Below are 18,508 nucleotides of genomic sequence, written 5' to 3'. Positions count from 1 at the left end.
CTGTCAGTCATTACGCAAATGCGGGGAAAGGAAGGTATGATATGGGAGTAGTGGAGATATGCAAGCCAAAATGGGTTCATATAATAATAGAAGTAGAAGATGTCCTTCTTCATATCTCAACCCAACTTCGCATCATTATCAAAATTCCTCTCTACGCTCAGATTTGTCCATCGTAAAAATCCATCATCATGTCACGTAGACGAGCATCTTCCCCCGACCTGATCTACCCTTCCAGACGGGTAATGCGCTTCTGCGTATTATCCATATTCATCATTGCTGGAGTATGGTTATTCACCCTCAAAGCGGACTTGTCCCCGGAATCTTTGGGTAACTCACAGTTCCTGAAAAGAGCGGCGCTGTCAAATGAAGGAGTTGTAAAGGAACATCCGATTGATGAGTATGTGAAGAGTTTTCCAAAGGTGAGAAGTTGGAAAGAGACTGGTGTACCTACTTCGACGGGTAGGGAGGGGGAAAATGGACTGGTCATTGAGGATGATGATATAATGGAGATAGAGATGGGTATGGGGGAGGCGAAGGAGAGAGTACCATTCGATTGGCCAAGAGTCAGGAAATTGTTTGTTTTGTAAGTCAAAAAAAGCCCTGTGTCGATCGGGTGTGAGATATTTCTGATGTATTGGCAATTCATTTGCAGTGGTGATTCGTTCTGTGAGTCTGATTGCTATTGCAGAACCGATCTGGTCTGACATGGATTCCTCTCCCTTTGGATACGTTCAGCTACTCGAGAGTGAGTAGTATATCTCGTCTTCTGATGAGATGTAGCTGACCAACATATTTAGTAAGGATTACCGAAAAGATGGTGTAGACTGGGGTCATTTCCAGGAACTGGTGAGCATTCTCATGATCGCTGTAGAAACCGAGGACCGGAGATCTGACAGAATGGAGATACTGTAGCATGGTAAAGCAACGGATATGAAATGGCCTGATTACCTCTATGCGTGAGTCAGTCGATCAGCTGTACATGGACAAGGCTTAGATATAAGATACTTGTAGGGTCTTTCACGATTTCCACAGTAAGCCGCTCGTGTCTCATAAAAGCGATGAGAAGATGTAGGCTGACCGACAGTGTGTGACAGTCCTGCAATACTGGAATTTGGCCAAGGTCGGAGCTACCATTCATCATTCAGTCTTACCCCCTGGTCTAGAGAGTTACGGGTATGTGTTATCGTTTCGTTTTGACTCTAATCACCTACAATTAGCTGACATCGTAATACAGTACCTTTGAAACGCAGATCAACGATTTCGAAGACCTCTTCACACCTCTTCCGGGACCGAGACAGGTGGACTGGCATTCCAATGATACGCTCTTCATCGTAGTCTTCGGTATCAACGATAATGTAGGTGCACAAACTCCCTTCGGTATTCATCGTGATGACTGGCTGACCATTCTTTCACGCACAGGGTCGACTGAACGTAAGCTTACGCTCTGTTTGAGAGGTTTTATGCGGTACAAGCTGACATGACTTTCTTAGCGAGATGATCTACACGAAGGAGGAGGTTTGGATATACCAGCAACTACCAAAGCACTGGTCGATTCCCTGATCAGTCAATCCAGGAGATTACATTCACTCGGCGCACGAAATTTCCTATTCATGACATTACCTCCTTTACACCTTTCACCAAAATACAAACTACCAAGTCAAGTTGGATACGATATTCACGAGAGAGTCGAACTATCTGTGACTCACTTCAACGATAATCTGAGATCCTCCGTGAAACAGTTTGAAGATGATGTGGGAGATAGTAATGTCATGTTGTTCGATTTAAACAAGTTCTGGAAAATTTTATTGGATTATCCAGAATTGTTCGGTATAACGGATGTATCAAGATTTAGGATGACTATTGATGGTAGATTACCTAATTTCGGTAGAATGGGTTTAGCGTGAGTCATACAATTACAATCAGCCTCCCATATGGAAAGGCCAAAGCTGAGTGAGGGATTGAACTATTAGATATCACGATAATCAACATGTCAGTTGGTCAAGTGCCGAGTGAGTCTTTATGAGGATACAGCTGCTATGGATGCGTATGCTGATGATATTTCCTAGACTCATCGCTCGATCAGTTAATGGACTTTTGATGCGAAGTTCCGCATCAATCCAATTCTCGAATGCTTCGCAGACAGAATACACAGCTTAGAGATATTTTGGTGGACGCTGTATAGAACATCGTAGCTGGTTAGGCAAGACACTGTAGAATACATCTGTATGGACTTTTCAACGTGATTCTTTCATCTGCGATTTCGACTCTCTGTCACTCTTGGTTGTAAACGAATGTATCATATCATTGTTCAGCGATACCTATTTGAGATACATTACACTCACCCACGAGAGCTGTAGGCTGGAGGATCAGTAGCCTTTCTCATATTGAACAAATACCAGATTTTCTGCAATGAGACTTGGCATGCCAGCTACGAGAACTCTAGATATGTATTTATTCCTTTCGTTAGGAAGAGTCCAATTTGGCCGTGAGGTTCAAGAGATCGAGGATCTTGCTGTATCGTCACCTCAGTCAATACACCCTAAAGAAATGTGTATGCCTATATGGCATAAGTTGCAGTCGATCTGTGATGTTCGGGAGAAGGATTGAAAGTTGTGGAGTTGCTTCAAACGGTGGAGGATGAGATCTTATCTGCCAAGTTTGGTGGTTGCTGGTCAAATCTTGAAATATCCATCCCAGTCCTCGGGACGATCCATTAAGAGCAGAAAATACCCAGTCAAGTAGGTTTCTGGTGTCTCTCAGTACAGTAGCTATTTTCTGCACGAGCTCATTTACTGCAGATCTGCCTGTATTTTCCGGTCAAGATATCATCAGCGCACAAGCTGTATGACACTTCCATCAGGCTGATGCAGTCATAGTACCACTTGGAATAACACCAAGCCCTGCGTAACGACAAAGAATTTGCAAGTGTATATACAAGAGTAACCACCATATATAAGGCCACAATCAAAAAGTGTATCACTGATTTTCCCCTACTCGCATCCTTGAGCAAAGTCTTTCAAATTACCCTTTCGCAAGCCACCCATACATAAAAAATCCTCCTTCCAATAAAGTCTAAAGGACGTATCGGAAACTCAAATCCTGCTTGTCAGTCTTGTTATCGTAGTTGGCGGCCGGACGAGGAACAGCTTCTTCGTTACCCTCCGCTGCCAGTCGATCTCTTCGGCTGTTCTCCATCTTACAAAGCACCATGAACAGGAGCATGAACGCGATGTAAACTCCGTACATGGATGAGATGGCTCTCATGGCTGTCTTGTACAGAGGCGCTTGTTCATCTCGGAAGAGTTCTGCCATTACCGATGGTATAAATCAGTATCGGTCATTCTATAATGAATACGTAGGAGAGTGTCCACTCACGAGGACCAACAATACATCCAGTGGCGTAACCGAGGTAGTAAACTGTGGAGAAAAGGGTTTTTCGAGTGTGACCTTTGATGTTGGATGAGATGATTGACAAGTTGACCGATAAGATGTGGTAGTTGCAGGTGGCTACAAGCGATAATCAGCTTTGTTGTAAGGCTTGCGAATCTAAAATCACTCACTGAGCCAAAGAGAACCAGCAAGCGGCCATTTATTTTCGAAAGGCAAGACTTGAAGTAAGATGCTTCCGACCAGAGGAACCACGGCGCAAACAGCTTGTATATACCCTCTGTGATTGGGGAATTTCCTACAAGACAGAGTGGCGAGGATCAAGCAAGTGGCTTGCATCGCACAAGCTGGAAGTTGGAGAACCGTAGTGATGAAGCTCGAGTAACCTAGACCGTTGAGAATAAGGGTACCGAAATTGAGCACAGTACAGGCGCAAAGAAGGAAAGCCCAGGAGAAGACCAAGTAGAACTTTGGGTCCTTCATAGTCTCCCAGAATTGGTCCCATTGGAAATGCCGTTCGTGGGCTGAAGCATGTTCCCTGGCAACTCGATCGTGAGCAATTTGCTTCTCTTCAGCGGTAAGGAACCATGCGCCTTTCATATCAGCTGGAATCAAGTAGGCGAAAGCCAGACCAATACAGATGGACATTGCACCAGCGATAAGCATAGCGATCCTCCATCCATGGATATGACCTTTGATTGAACTGAGGCCATATAGGAAAAGACCACCGAGACCTTGAGCGAAGATGTCGGCACCGGCCAACATAGCGAATCTGGATGGGTGTTCCGCCTTTCGGTACCAGAAGGAGATCATCAAGACGAAGGCAGGGTAGGCTGAACCTTCCATCAAACTGTGATATATATCACAGAATATAGCGATTAGCTGGTGGTCAACCTGATCCTCGTCAAGCTAGACTCACCCCAACAAAAATCGAACGGCCAATAGGTCGGCGGCTTTCTGAGGCGCAGCCTGTGCCATCATGACTCCGCCCCATAATACGACGGTGACTGATGGGGTTGCGTTAGGTCAGCAGGACTCATGAAGGTGATTATACCTGATCAGCGTACCTCCAACGTAAATTTTGATGGAGAACATGTGCAGAATCTTGATCGAAATGAGCTGAGAAGCGAGAGTACCGAAGTAGAAAATACTTGAGGCCCAGCTGTACTGTTGTGTCAGCGACGCCCATATATGTACTCATGTCTAAGCGGAACTTACGAATAGTCTTGACCTTTGAGATTCAAGTCTTTCTTCAGACCGAAGATAGCGGCAAAAGCCAAACCTCTCTTGTCGAGGTACTGACAGAAGTATACCAATATGGCCAGAGGCATGATGACTCGGTCGATCTTCCATAGAACCCGCTTCTCCACAGCCGGGTCAATTTCAGCCACGGCATGATCGACTTCATGGATTTTACTCTCGTCCATAGGGATTTCTTGCTTGAGTTCGTCGGTGGGCACTTCGGGAACGTTATATGACATCTTGGCTAGGACGTATGTAGAAGATGTTACTTAGAACATCGAATTGGATGGGAAAGATAACCCCTCCAATGCTGGGACGTCTCTATATATTCATTTAAACTTTTAGAGGAGATTGCCAAAGCAAGTACTCTTAGGTCACCGGTTGGCTCGCCGAAGATGTCCACTCTTGGTAATACCGTAAATCCAGGCAGTAGTCCTGGTTTTGTAGGGTGGCGATTCTTCTTTTCGAACTTTCTTCTTGACACGGTGGAGATAGGAAAACAGGAGTGGACCCGAGCTTAGTGGTCAGCAGACCATCCCTCAGCGTCAAAGGTGTCGACCCGATTGAATTGGAAAATTCACGATACGGGTGTTCCGATAGCCTTGTAGCTTTGATGTGAGACTGTGTTTTCTGGTTCAGGGTAAGGCTAAGGAACCATCGCCCCCGATTCTCCCAAAAGACGCAAGCGTCACGGCGAAATCGGCTAAAATTGACCGAATCGTTTATCTGCGCTATCTTGCGCTGATTTGCCGAACATGATAGGTGGCCGATGGACCACACTCACAGGAAGTGTTGGCGAGCTTCGGATTTTGAGGAGATATGTGTGTGATAGCGATAGAGTGGACCTGCAATTTGGGATATCGTCGACTTGTTGTTTCTCATCCTTTATACGTTGTACTGATCACAAGGTCATATCAGCAAACATCATTGAGCAATATGGGTAACGTCCTTTCACCAAGTTAGTTTGAGTATCTCGTGCTTCATTCGTCATGCCAGCCCGCTGAAGGTGCTGATTGTGAACGTTTAGAATATACCTACGAGGAATGTACGGCCGACTTGGGAGAGCTCGGTCAGCTGAAAGGTACATTGATTGATGGAAGGTGAGCTTGACGTAGTCGGTCGGTAAAAATGTACCCAGTCTGGCTGGGTAAGACATATCGGAAAAAAGGTACGTTGGATTATTGATAGTTTGAGTCGATTTGTAGAGTCAAGAGATTTGCAAACGTCCCATATGCGCTACCTCCTACTGGCGAGTATCGATTCAGGCGACCGAGGCCGCTACCTAAGGGATATTCTTATGTAAGTACTTATATATCATGAAAGCAAACCCGAACTAATCTGCGATCATTTCTGCCTTTTGGGGTGGGTGTATGTCATATAGTCACCAGATGGTCAACCTCGAAATGCTGTCGAATTTGGACTCCCATGTCCTCAACCTACCTACACTTCTCTCCCTGTATCAGAGCTGGCCGAGGATGACGGATCAGCAAAGGCTTTCCCTTACGATGAGGATTGCTTGAAGATGAATATCTGGATGCCTTCCGGTCCACCACCTCCAGGCGGATATTCTGTGTATGCTTATCTACATGGGTAAGTCTAAGCAATGTCAGGGTTCACGATCCTGCGGGTGCTGAAGGTACGATGCAGTGGCTGGTTACAGATTGGAGATCCTAGTATCGATCCCAAGATGGATCCCACAGAGGTGAGTAGCATCCATGTTTGTATGATGGTTTCGGTTTTTTCGGTTTTCCGGGGGCAACTCACAATTTATGGGCATTGCAGCTTATAACTACCGGAGGTCTCAATTGTATCTTGTGAGATTTTACTAGCGTACTCTGGTAAAAAAGGAGGATATGACTAACTCTGTCAAACAGCATTTCCTTGGGATACCGAGTCAGCGCTTTCGGATTTTTAGCTTGTAAAGAGCTTAAAGACGAATCCCTCGATGGTTCAGTGGGAAACTACGGATTGTGGGACCAAAGGGTCGCTCTGGAATGGATCCATGATCATATCGCTGCTTTGGGTGGTAATCCTAAGAGAGTCGTCCTGGGAGGTAGATCAGCAGGAGCTTATTCTACGCAGTAAGTCCTGCTCGTCGCCGACACCCCAGACAAAGCCGTGTGCTGAGGAAGACTTGCAATACTCCAGCGCCCAATTGGTTCATGAATGTTTACAAGCTCAACCTACCGAGGGCGGCTTATTCCAGCGTGCTATTTTGTGAGTTGCAAATTGCGTTATTCACGATACATCTGAGTTTCGTTGGCTGACTGTTGATTTATATACTCAGGATATCAAATGTTAGTCCATCATACCTGAAAATACGGCGATTTTACTATATATCTGACCCAGAATTCGCACAGGCAATCCCATGTTTACCCAAAACTGTTGAAGAGACTCAAACTCAATTCGAACAGCTATTAAGCGCACTGGATATCCCATTATCTTTATCTGGTCCAGAGAGATTATCGAGATTACGAGCGGTACCTGCAGAAGCGTTGACCCGAAAGATCATGACGATCGAACAGTTCACGTTCAGGACAGTACAAGACGGTGTCTTTTTCCGTCAGTACAAATCCGAGGGAATCGAATAGAAGAGTGAAAGCTGATTGATGGATGATTTGCGATGTTCAGCCACGAGTAAGACCTGGTTATACGATGGCAAATTAGCCGAAGAGTTCAAGAAAAGAGATATGGCTGCTATCATTGGAGAGGTACAAGATGAGGTAAGTCAACCATTAATATAGTGAATAGTGTCTGATCATATTTTGTGAATGTAGGAAACGCTTTATCGAGATGGTTTTAGAGTCACCGATGAGATTTCGCTATACAAGGCTGTTAATCAGTATTACTCCAGTAAGTGAGCTTTACAATCAGTCTATCAAGCTCAAAAATTGCTAAGCTAACCTTTTGAATTGTTATAATGTAGCTACTGTGGTCGATCAGATGATAGATCTGTACTTGAATCAGAAAATCAAAGAACCATATCAACAGTGAGTATCCCCCGATTCCCCGACTGACTTTCGGCATGTGCTGATGATCTTCCGGTTCGCAGCCCGGATCCTAACCCAGATATTGATTCGTACACCAAGGTACTTGGAGATATCATCTCAGACGGTCAAGTGAGAGCACCCAGTCGATCATTCGCTAGACAATTGAGAGATGCAGGTGTACCGCTGGATTCCGTCCATCGATATATTATTGGATGGGTACCCGAATTCGTCATGCAGTTCGCCCCTCCCAAATTTGGTGTTACCCATGCGATGGATAGACCTATCCACGTAAGTACCCACATGTACTATTCTCATTGAATATTCGATATGAGCTGATGTCATCATGGGTGTGATTGATAGAATTTCTCTATTTTCCATGGACCAAAACCCCACGAAGAAGCCTTGATGCGAGAATGGATCAAAGATTATGTGAGTTGACTGTCGAATACATACATCCTCAGCTCTTTGAGATCAGACATGTCGCTGACCATCGATCTCATAAATGCCAGGCAAACTTCGTTAATTGGAGACCTGTCAATTTCGGTACCGATTTATGGACCCAAGTCAAGGTCCTTAGTCCCAAAGATAATGGTAGCATACGAATTGAGGATGATGTCAAGTGGGATTACCTAGAGAAGGTCTCGAATGTTATAGAAGGTAGAGGTAAAACATCAGCGTGAATCGAGCACAGTAAGGACGACTTCTCGAGCCAGCAATAGTATATATATGAGGGTTTAAGATATAGATACATCAGTATTTGGTCTATTGGGTTCACTCTTCAGTTAGTTGTCATGATGTATCATATTCCTCTCTCTGAACGAGGTTTGATAAATACTTACGCTACGATGTGCATAAGTTGGGTTCACAACTCTATAATCAAGCTGTAATGTACAGCACGTCACGAATACAAAGTAAGCCGACTGAAACGCTCTCACAGATGAAGTACAGGTCGTTCACAAAGTCTGTATAATACCTTGCCAATCATTATCCTCATTGCCCAGTGTTCCAGCATTACCATTGCCGCCACCACTAGGTGCCAAAATCCCCACATTCGTATTCATGTCGGTAGGTGCATTATCGAGGTTCCATGTTGAGAGACCATCGTCAAAAGGCCACCAATCGTTCCAATCGATATTCGCTCCTAGGGATTCATCCGTACTTTCCAATAACCAATTACCCAAGTCTGGTAATGGGAGTGGATCTAAGGAGAAAGTCAACGACGGATCGAGTGCAGGTTGCAACGCCGAGATTGCAAGGCTCTCATTGTTGGTAGAGTGTATGTCTTGTGTATCGGCCATAAGTATATCCAAATCAGGTAGAGCTTGGCCGTGATCGATCTCTCTTGAGATAGTCTGTACGTCTTCCAGCTTGTTATCGTCATCATATATTCCATCCTGAGCTGATGACTGAGTCTCAGTAGAGAATCCTTCCATGTTGAACCTATTCAAACGCCTTAGGAAAGCAGAGTGAAAAGCGATCGTATGTGTAGGTGAGATAGTGAGACGTTCCAATTTATCCGCTGCCTTTTGGAATAGGCCAAATATATAAGAGAGTGAATGAGGATCCAGGATGGTAGACGCGATTTTGGTATCAAAGACCTATATTTCGTATGAAAATACACAATACGCTGTCAGTGCAATTGATAAAGGTTGAAGTTGATGGCAAACAAGACTAACCTTGTAGAGGAAGAAAGAAGCATATGCGAAATATAGGTGTTTGGAATCTGAGTATCACCAGCATCGAGATGATCAGTAAGGATCATCGTTCACGAGTGATACACCAAGTGGAGACTCACCTGGGGCATACCTTAACGAATCATCGTTTAACACACACATTGTAGCCAATATGCCCAAAGAACCATTAATACAAGCTGCCAAAGCTTCTCGTCTTTCTCTTTCTTGATTCTCTTCTACAGTAGAATCACCGGCTGGATTGGAATAACGGAAAGAACGCTGGACCCATCTATGTGCGATCTACGACAAAGGCGGAGTACTCTAAGTACATTGTCATTCTTGCAGGGGAGAGAAACGCAGGGATGACATACAATGACTTTGGCATGTAAGGCTGTGAGATTAGCATGAATTGTGATCTCAGGATCTGGTCCATTCAGAATCGTTAGCGAGTAGGCCACACACATGTCAGATAAGCAGGAAGAAGTAATGACTCACCGCGCTGTGTCTGTACCTTCACCCAAGCATCCGAATCTTTTTCAAAAGTATGATAGACCGATCGCAGATCCAGACCATAGTTGCCAGGTCCAGACTCGTTATCCTTGTCTATAGCTTCTATGCTGACAGCTAGGACCCTTCGGAGAGCTACATTGCTGGCCAGCCGATAATCCACTGCGATGCATATCGGCGAATAAATGAAGTTTTCGCTATATGGTGCAGAGGGGCCATGTGGGTCATCAGGTGATTGTGACTATAGGTGAGGGAAGGACTCACCTAGATCGTATCAAGTGATCTTCAGGCATCATACTTGGTTTAGCGGTTTGACCACAGTAGTTGAATCTAAAACATTCTAGAATGAGGCACATGTCAAGATGGACAATGGAAGAGCAGACAAATCCACCTTTTATCGGCTGCATACAAAGCAAGCCATATCCTCTGACGATCCCTATTATGCCTTTCATCGTAATCTGGTCGAGGTGATGATAAGTCGAGATCGACTGCCATTCGACTAATGTTCCGACTCAGCTATGAATCATAAATCCTGGAGACAACGATGGACATACCATGCCTTAACAAAAAGACACATACATTTCAGTATGAATGGCTCGTGAACATGTTACTAGGTCAGAAGTGAGCTCACCATGCCAAGAAGTAAAAACGCATTCTCATCTTCCGCTTCTTTGAATTCTGTCAGGACGAACCTATTATTCAGACATCAACGAGTCAGTCCTCAGTTTGGTCATGACCAAGACAGAGGGTGACTCAGAACGAGACTCACAGAGCTTGAACAGTCTGTTCGGACCTTATGTCATCTGCGAATACTCTCAATATTTGATCTTTTGCCAGAGCCAGACACTTCTTGTGGATGAAAGAGTTGATCTTTGGTGAAAACTTGGCTGCGATCGCTAGTATCACGCAAAATAGGAAAGAGGAAGTGCGCTGAACGTAATCTGAATGAGATAATATCAGTTAGTGGATGAAGGAGGGTTATAGCAGAGTTTGTGACTTGCGATAGGTATGTAATTGTGGATCGAAAATGTATACGTTGGGTGAAATCTTGTCCATGAACCTGCAAAGAGGGTCATGAACATGGGGTATCAGCGGCTATATCGACGACAGTCACGGAAATGCTGAAGTGAAGGATCGAGGACAGACATAGTGCTTCAGACAGATTTGACGATCTCAGTCTATATGATAGGAATCGTGAGATAGAAGCAGAAAGAAGAAATAAACAAGCATACAATTGAAATAACTCCTTTGCAGTGACTTCATCAATATACCCACACGTTATTGGATCTTCCCTCCACAACGAGAACCCTTGGGTGTTGCTACCATTCTTGGCTGTATCTCTCTTTTCCTCTGAGAAGATTTTGGAGATGGACGATGTCCTCCTTATCGAGGGACCTATATCCGTATAATTATACTTCGTATTCTGACTCTGGTAGGGTGTGGGATGAGAGGTTATCCGTATGCTCGAGGTGGGCGTGGGTGGAAGATACGGTCTGACCTGGTATCTCAATTCATCATCATTTTTCTCCATGGAGAATCCACGTTCTTGACGATGTTGATGCTGGTGTGAACGAATGGATGAAGACGAGGGGGAAGAGGTTGTCTTGAGATCCAAAGAGACTTTAAACGCATTCCCCTTGACCTTGCTTCTGTCCTTCGAGTTGTTATTCACTTCTTCTTCTGATACCTTGATTCGTTTCCTCTTTAACCTCGCTCTGACGCTATCCGAAAGTCTGATTGAATGATACACGTTAATCATCAATATCTCAAAATATCCATAACGGCGATAGGTCATACTGGGTAGAACTCACTTCGTACCGACTTTCCGTCCCCTCTGATGGGGTACGACCTCACATTTGGCATTTGCACTCAAGCAGCTCTGACATGGCTGGTCAGCTGTCCTACCTAGACATTTGGTCTATCGAGAGTGATGTTAGCATTACTTCGGATCACCGAGTTTGCATTGGAGTGATCGACCTCACCTTTCTGGATCTACAACGTAAACATGCCCTATGCTCAATAGATAGATCAGCCAGTGTCCCTCCTCCTGACGTGCACAAGACACCTACGGCTGTGTGCTCGTGCTGACCGATGACATGTTGACATGATGATGTGATACAGACTTCAGGGCATGAAACAGATGGATGTTGTCTGTAGGTTTATACAAGCTGTCAAATGATTGTTCCGGTAAACGTGATTCACCTCCGAGTGCTCATCCTTGGATTTATGCGTGACCACCTGAAGCAATGGTGCAGCTTGAGAGGTCAGAGAATGACTGTGTATAGATTATGGATGCATGGGATTCATATATGCATACATTATTCGAATCCGTAGATCATCACCTAACGTGCCATCTGCGTATCATTCCGGCTCCTGTCATTATTTCTATCCAAAACAAAACTATAGCTCTCTGATCTTTGCCTTCCCTCTTTATCCTCCGAGCTCAAGTTCGAACTCGAGTTCGGAGGTAGCATACTGTTCCTCAGTGCACTCTCCACTTTGTGTGGATTCAGCGCTTGCATCTGACCAGGTCCGGGCGAAGGACTCTGTCTTCTCGAAAGAGGAGGGGTCTTACCGAGCCCTAATGGATTCGGACTAGGTGTTCTTCTACTTCTGTTACCACCACTACCGTGATTTTTAGATGCGGAAGTAGACGTGGATGTAGTCCATAAGAACCAATTTGTTGAGTTCAGATTCAATCTCGATTCCTCTTTCTGTTTTTCTTCTCGTCTCTTCTCGAACGCCGCTCTATACCTCTCATAACCTTCTCTAAACGATTTATCTACCCTAGAAGAAAATATCAACTCCCCTCTAGGGTTAGACGATGGAGGGATAGTAGCCATGACATTCGTCGAGTTTGATACCTTTCTAGAAGATGTGGGAGACGCAGAGGAGGTAACGGGCTGGCCTTTGCCGCCTAAGAAGGGCTTGGAAGGTTGGTTGAGTGTAACAGAGCTTGTAGGTGGGACTGTGGATGTGGATTGCGAGGAATTTCGTAAGAATGGGATGTAGGTTAGGAACGAGGACTTCGGTCGTCTCATATTCAGATGCATGTTCAGTGGTCGGAGGGCTTTGTTGGAATGGGTGATGTAACTATACGCGCATTATCATGACATTAATCAGTATTTAGCAAGTCGCCTGGAGACAGTACAGAAAGAACGTTTGGTTCATCGGTCGACACGAGATTGAGGGACTCACCTTTGAGCATATTTAATCTTCTCCTCATACATCCCACTCGCAAAGAACAGCACTAGCGTGACCGACACAACGGCAAGAGAAGCTTGGAGGGCTCTAATCCGTAGATTGCTCTGTCAGACAGTGCACGACCATACGTCAGTGCTTGCTTCACAGATGGATAGACTAGTAGACAGATAGATTGTGATGAGTGATGAACTCACTTTAGGTGGAACAACGAATAATTGATATAACATAAAACCCCAAGCCCCTATGAACGTATATAAAAACACTAAACATGAACAACCAGTAATTGATCAGTATCTGCCATTGTCCGTATTGTAGGTATTTAAGATGTGAGAGAATAGTAGACAGCAAGCTCACCTTGATACCTCTTTCTCCTCTTCCGCAACATCTCAGCATTACTTTTCAACCTCTCTTCGAACAACAGCAAATCCCGGTAGGTAGCTGTATCCGCTGGCGGGTAATAAGGTACAAGAGGGTGAGGTCGATTGGGCGTTGAAGTGCCCGAGGGGGAGGGTGTAGTCTATAGAGTAGATAGCAAGCTACATAAGCATCGGCTCAATCTCCATGTCATGCTTACAATGCGTTCCTCTAGGAGAAGCGATCGGAAAGGTACTTACATTACGGATCGACATGCTCAGTATTGGTTGAAGGTTATTGGTGATTCTGTATGGCGAGAGCACCCATTCTATCTATATCCTCGATCCAAGCAAGTTAGACGGCGCTCAGAGAATCAGTTTTGCTGGTAAATGTGCACATATAAGTCACTTGTCGTATGCTGGATGATATTCGTTGGTGTGTTATAAGGTTGAATAACCAAGAACCAGAAAGACAACCATCATCATCTTCAGTGATCCGGTTATATATACATACACGCACTGGGAGTCGCCACGTGGGGACATTTTGTGCAACCCCACCAGAATGGATGCAATTAGGCGAGATAAAGTTCATGCATGGTACTGTATGTAGCTGACACATACATCCGCATCGCTACTAAAAAGCTACATAGGTGTATAAACATATAATGTGACGAGTATCCATGTGGGTTAGAAGGTTCACGTCCGACTCTCCGACTCTGACATGGTCATTTTCAGTATATCCATCGCGCTTTTCCCCTTCAACCCGCTCTGGGTATAGTCATCCGTATCCTGATAGTCACTCTTCACTTTGTGAACACCTGTTGCTGGTTGAGGGTTGGGAATCCTGGTGGTAGCTTGAGGAGGTGAATTCGAAGAATCCAACTTGAAATCATCATTATCCAAAGTCATTCTTCTTTCTCTTTTCTCTTCTCCGACGGGAATACCATGAACCTGGGGTCTTAGCGTATCAGGCGACGAGAATGCCAATAGCAGATTAGCGGCTTCCTCAGGAGGCATATCTTTGAGCTTCTCTCTGGTATTCGTGGGAGGAAGAGTCAACGTAGGTGGAGAGTATCTCATAGCTCGGTGCGATAGACTGTCAGCCGGTGAAGGGAGATCTAGGTTAAGTGCACCGCCGAATAATGACATGCCGCTGATTGGAGCTAGGAAGGGCGAAGGATCAGATAGATAGGAGCCAGAGCCACTGCCATGTAAACCCGAGCTTGAAGTGGACGTAGAGGCAGAAGTAGAGGTAGAAGGGTGACTGTTTAGGAATGGTGAGGTGGGAGAAGGGGCAGGGAAAGGTAGGAAAATCGGATTGTTACTTTGAGGTGGGGGAGGAGGTCTCGAGACGGGCGGCGGGGAGGTAGGTGAATGCTTAGCTGTTTGAGATAGTAGAGATGTGACAGATGGTGAAGCGTGCCGAGGGATGGGTGGAGCTTGTCGGCTAGCCTTGGTCAGAGGAGGAGGGAGGTTGGCTTCAGGTTCAGTCTCGTTGGGATCTTCGTCATTGAGCTTCTCGTTATCCGGTCGAGGTGAGGGGTAGGGCGGATTTACCTGTGATCGTAAATATGGTTGTGAGTGGGGACGGGTATTGGGAAATTGCATTGTCTGAGAATGAGAATTTGCGTTTGAATTTGTATGAGATCGATGTTGAGTATGCTGTTCATATTGGTGATGGTGCTGATGTGACGTTGACTGTCTGTCGTTTTGATTGTCTCTGATATACTCTATCCTTGACGATCCGATGAATGTGTCTTTCACGCCAAACTCTTCCCCGTCATCTCGAGGTCTATCTTGATCATCTTCATCTCCGTCGTCCGGCTTGGAAGTATTATTCATTGAAGGGATGTCGAAGCCATGCTGAGTTATCATCGATTCTAGATGAACAATATGCTGTTTCAGATCTTTCATATGCGCTACCGTCCGCTCCAGGACCTAACATAGTACAGAGCCCATCATCGTCAGAGCAGCTCCAAGCTATATCGATATGAAAAAGGATGATGGGATGTAGACATGAGGACTCACCTCCAACTTGAATTCTCCAGCTTTGCCTCCATCTTCCCCTAAGCCCGGTACCATCCTCCTCAATTCGCCCAGCGCAGCATTGATCTTCTCCCTCCGTCTCCGCTCGATCAACGAGTGATTAGCTTTTCTTAAGGCCTCTCGTGATTGCTTAGTGGGTTTCCCATTTTGAGATTGGCCATTGGAGGTTGAAGGTTGTTTACGTTTCCCTCCAATCACTCCAGAGGCAGATTTCCTGCTGGTAGAAGGAACAGTCTTCGGCACGTATTCGTCGTCTTCTTGATCTTGGTCGACTGATAAGCTCGATATACTAGCTGAAGGTGATGATTGCTGTTGTATCAGATGTCTCGATAGAAGTGCAGAATGAGTCGCGGGTGCAGGAGCGATAGGTTGTGGACCTGATTTCCTCCTGCGATTGGAAGGGATTATTGGCGGTGGTGGCATGCTGATTGACGAGGTAGTAGCTCGGGAGTGGTTGTGAAGATGAGATTGTGCAATGTGATGTTGCCGAGACGAAGAAGTACCTTGGAATTGTCCAGGGGAGATGCAATCAGTAGCCAACGTTGTTTCCATGACTAGTGTCATATTTTGCTCTTAGACGTGTATTGGGTGGTATGCTTTATATCATTATACAATGTCGTGTGCTTGAATACTGTCTAGGGAGATCCCAGGATATCGGTCGCACGAGTGATGCTGTGGAAAATCCTTTATTATGAAACGTGCGTTTCACCAGTGAGAAAGAAGCTGAGATTCCCTTTCTGCTTCGTATCTCACGCACGAGCCTTCGCCAGTGACCTTGTTTGTCGCTTGCTGTTACGTACGAACAGGATGAAAGTGAGATTGAACAACAAGAAAAGGAGGCATGTATGGTTGATGACCTTGATTCCTTGACGAAGGAGGTATCGGGGGCGTTGTGTAGTCAATTATCAATCGAAGGGTCTCCTATTCTCTTCTCGCTCATGTATTGAACGTACCTGCAGTATACTGCAAAAGGGAGGTATCACACGACATGGTGACATGCATGTTCTTCTTTTTCGATCCGTCAGATCGCACATGTGTGGGAGAAGTGATGTATGAACATGGGTCGTGTGAGATCAGTTTACTCGTCGTGCTAAGTAAAGAACGCACGTTCGTTATTTTTGAAATCACTGTACGAGTGGTCATCAACATTGATTAAGCTCCTCAAGTCACATCTAACCATTGGTCCGTCGATTTGATACCCTTTCATTACCGCGAGATTCTCGCGGAAGAGAACTGATGATATTTATCCCCCTTGCGGCTCGACTGGCTCAACCTGACAAGAGAATTTATCATGAATCCAAGTCATCCATAAATCTGCAATGTCAAACGAAGTACAGTGAGCGAAGTGACGTCATGTCGATCACCCTTGTTGCGGATCAAATAATCGGAACCCAATCTACAAGTGATGGTAGGTCCTCTTCATCCTGAGAGTCTTAAGAAACCCACATATGATCCATGCATAGCTTTCCGACAAGCTCAGAGACATTCTCTGTCAGTCTAACATCTAGCGTGGTGCGATTGATGATGATGCCGGCAAGCAGCATGACTGAATGGAGGTACGCCGATTGATATTGGCATTCTGCACCGCCTTCGGACCTGCTCTAGTTTCATTCCTCGGCGATGTATGCTCTTCTAACGTGATACATATGCTAGAAGTGACAGAAGGTCACATGCGTTGCATTACTATGCGATGCAACGAAGCGGGTACCGAGCTATTCTGGTCATGTTGGAAAGTTATGCATGGTATATATAAAAAGTAAGGATAACATACCCAACCAATTCGAATTTCTATACATACGACAACGACCATTCATAGATAGACAATCAACCATGTTCAAACGACTTACCTTCCTCGCTTCTGCTCTACTCCCGCTCGCACTGTCCGCACCAGTTGAGCCCGGATCCTTTCAAGTGGAAAAGAGATCTACTAACCTCCAATGCGTCCAATACCAGTACGGAGGTGAGTACTCGACTTGACACCTTTTTAAAACATACAACAGTGATACCGAGGCTTATCTGGTTGTTCCACTTATAGGCCCATTCACCTCAACGGGCTTCAATGGATTCATCCACTTATATTCCAATATCACGCAATACGATCCTGACACCCAGACTACATCATTTAACGAATCCCGACTGGGTAGTTCAGAGGACGGCACGATCGAGCCGTGTGGAGATTGTAGAACGACCGAATTGTTCGGATTCGAGATATGTCAAACTAGAGATCGAAAGGCGTTCAACGGATTGTAAGTCTTAGTCTGGATGTCATGACGACGAATCGGATATGATAGTCCGTACGATCAAGCTGATACATTTTGTTCATCTGGGGGACTCTGCAGGGAGAATTCGGCCAACTTCTTCTATGGTCATTTGACGTACTACAACGTAGGCCTATTTCAATGTCTTACAGCGACCAGTACAGGATCCGACAATGGATACGAAGGATCGGCCTTGACTTTGAAGGATTGTGAATACGATTATGAGAATGCTGCTGCTTCTGGACAATACTTCGAGTGAGTATGATACTGTATCACACATTTCACCTTCATCACAGATGGGCTGAGGTTGTGTCTGTCTTCAGGATGTCGATCTCGGATCAAGGATATTGGTACGCTCATTTGGTTGATGATAATACGTAAGTCTCTTTTCAGATCCGTATGTAGTTCACAAGACGTATACTTATGGTATTGGAAATGGTAACAGAGTATACGGACCTACACCTGAGCTCAACAGTAACGGGTCTCTCGTGCTATACGATGTGATCGGCGCCAATAGGACTTTCACCTTCTTTGGATTCAAGGCTCAACAGTTTTAGATAGATTTTCTGAGCGGTATTGAATGGACAATGGAGAATGAAAGTGGGAGAATTTTAGAGAGATCAGTTCTCATTGGAGACATTACACTTAATACATATGTATATAATTAGCTGTATGGATTCAGATGCCAACATTGAATATTCAAACACGTGACGGATACTGTATGTTTTCCTTTCAGGTCAGCGAGATGTAAAACGAAACATTGAAGGGGTAGTGTGATCTGAAACAGCCTCTGAACACTACTATATCAACATCGTCCCCATTCAGTGGAGACCGACTGAATATGCCGT

The 18,508-nt window shown here is 45.1% G+C and overlaps 7 protein-coding genes across 7 annotated transcripts; 3 read left to right on the top strand and 4 right to left on the bottom strand.

Annotated features, from left to right (window-relative positions):
- Positions 1 to 188: 188 nt before the first annotated feature.
- Positions 189 to 2,157, top strand: L199_001274 (uncharacterized protein; the record flags this gene model as incomplete). The annotated part of the gene is made up of 12 exons (XM_064887029.1): positions 189 to 583; positions 653 to 666; positions 736 to 745; positions 798 to 846; positions 913 to 956; positions 1,012 to 1,031; positions 1,095 to 1,173; positions 1,235 to 1,355; positions 1,420 to 1,431; positions 1,491 to 1,900; positions 1,971 to 2,009; positions 2,067 to 2,157. 12 exons carry the CDS (start codon positions 189 to 191, stop codon positions 2,155 to 2,157), a joined length of 1,284 nt encoding a protein of 427 aa, XP_064743101.1.
- Positions 2,158 to 3,072: 915 nt separating this feature from the next.
- L199_001273 (uncharacterized protein) lies at positions 3,073 to 4,868 on the bottom strand (the record flags this gene model as incomplete). The annotated part of the gene is made up of 6 exons (XM_064887028.1): positions 3,073 to 3,305; positions 3,376 to 3,507; positions 3,561 to 4,237; positions 4,307 to 4,394; positions 4,455 to 4,549; positions 4,606 to 4,868. The coding sequence occupies 6 exons, from the start codon at positions 4,866 to 4,868 to the stop codon at positions 3,073 to 3,075; spliced, it is 1,488 nt and encodes a 495-aa protein (XP_064743100.1).
- A 697-nt stretch (positions 4,869 to 5,565) lies between these two features.
- On the top strand, positions 5,566 to 8,299 carry L199_001272 (uncharacterized protein; the record flags this gene model as incomplete). Its single annotated transcript, XM_064887027.1, has 15 exons — positions 5,566 to 5,587; positions 5,657 to 5,729; positions 5,835 to 5,928; positions 6,011 to 6,219; positions 6,277 to 6,331; positions 6,412 to 6,443; positions 6,504 to 6,710; positions 6,778 to 6,846; positions 6,917 to 7,191; positions 7,261 to 7,352; positions 7,407 to 7,482; positions 7,556 to 7,619; positions 7,682 to 7,907; positions 7,980 to 8,048; positions 8,129 to 8,299. The coding sequence occupies 15 exons, from the start codon at positions 5,566 to 5,568 to the stop codon at positions 8,297 to 8,299; spliced, it is 1,734 nt and encodes a 577-aa protein (XP_064743099.1).
- Positions 8,300 to 8,572: 273 nt separating this feature from the next.
- On the bottom strand, positions 8,573 to 11,897 carry L199_001271 (uncharacterized protein; the record flags this gene model as incomplete). Its single annotated transcript, XM_064887026.1, has 14 exons — positions 8,573 to 9,217; positions 9,296 to 9,342; positions 9,415 to 9,592; positions 9,664 to 9,716; positions 9,788 to 9,996; positions 10,064 to 10,129; positions 10,191 to 10,315; positions 10,431 to 10,491; positions 10,569 to 10,740; positions 10,801 to 10,859; positions 11,032 to 11,532; positions 11,611 to 11,717; positions 11,782 to 11,809; positions 11,869 to 11,897. 14 exons carry the CDS (start codon positions 11,895 to 11,897, stop codon positions 8,573 to 8,575), a joined length of 2,280 nt encoding a protein of 759 aa, XP_064743098.1.
- Positions 11,898 to 12,141: 244 nt separating this feature from the next.
- Positions 12,142 to 13,632, bottom strand: L199_001270 (uncharacterized protein; the record flags this gene model as incomplete). The annotated part of the gene is made up of 5 exons (XM_064887025.1): positions 12,142 to 12,892; positions 12,998 to 13,107; positions 13,198 to 13,265; positions 13,358 to 13,520; positions 13,618 to 13,632. The coding sequence occupies 5 exons, from the start codon at positions 13,630 to 13,632 to the stop codon at positions 12,142 to 12,144; spliced, it is 1,107 nt and encodes a 368-aa protein (XP_064743097.1).
- Positions 13,633 to 14,052: 420 nt separating this feature from the next.
- On the bottom strand, positions 14,053 to 15,825 carry L199_001269 (uncharacterized protein; the record flags this gene model as incomplete). Its single annotated transcript, XM_064887024.1, has 2 exons — positions 14,053 to 15,294; positions 15,385 to 15,825. 2 exons carry the CDS (start codon positions 15,823 to 15,825, stop codon positions 14,053 to 14,055), a joined length of 1,683 nt encoding a protein of 560 aa, XP_064743096.1.
- Positions 15,826 to 17,232: 1,407 nt separating this feature from the next.
- Positions 17,233 to 18,217, top strand: L199_001268 (uncharacterized protein; the record flags this gene model as incomplete). The annotated part of the gene is made up of 5 exons (XM_064887023.1): positions 17,233 to 17,362; positions 17,438 to 17,648; positions 17,742 to 17,915; positions 17,984 to 18,037; positions 18,106 to 18,217. 5 exons carry the CDS (start codon positions 17,233 to 17,235, stop codon positions 18,215 to 18,217), a joined length of 681 nt encoding a protein of 226 aa, XP_064743095.1.
- Between the last annotated feature and the right edge of the window lie 291 nt (positions 18,218 to 18,508).

This window comes from Kwoniella botswanensis, chromosome 1, assembly GCF_036426115.1.
Source record: "Kwoniella botswanensis chromosome 1, complete sequence".
In the NCBI taxonomy this organism is placed as follows: domain Eukaryota; kingdom Fungi; phylum Basidiomycota; class Tremellomycetes; order Tremellales; family Cryptococcaceae; genus Kwoniella; species Kwoniella botswanensis.
This window is presented reverse-complemented; position numbering and strand designations above follow the sequence as displayed.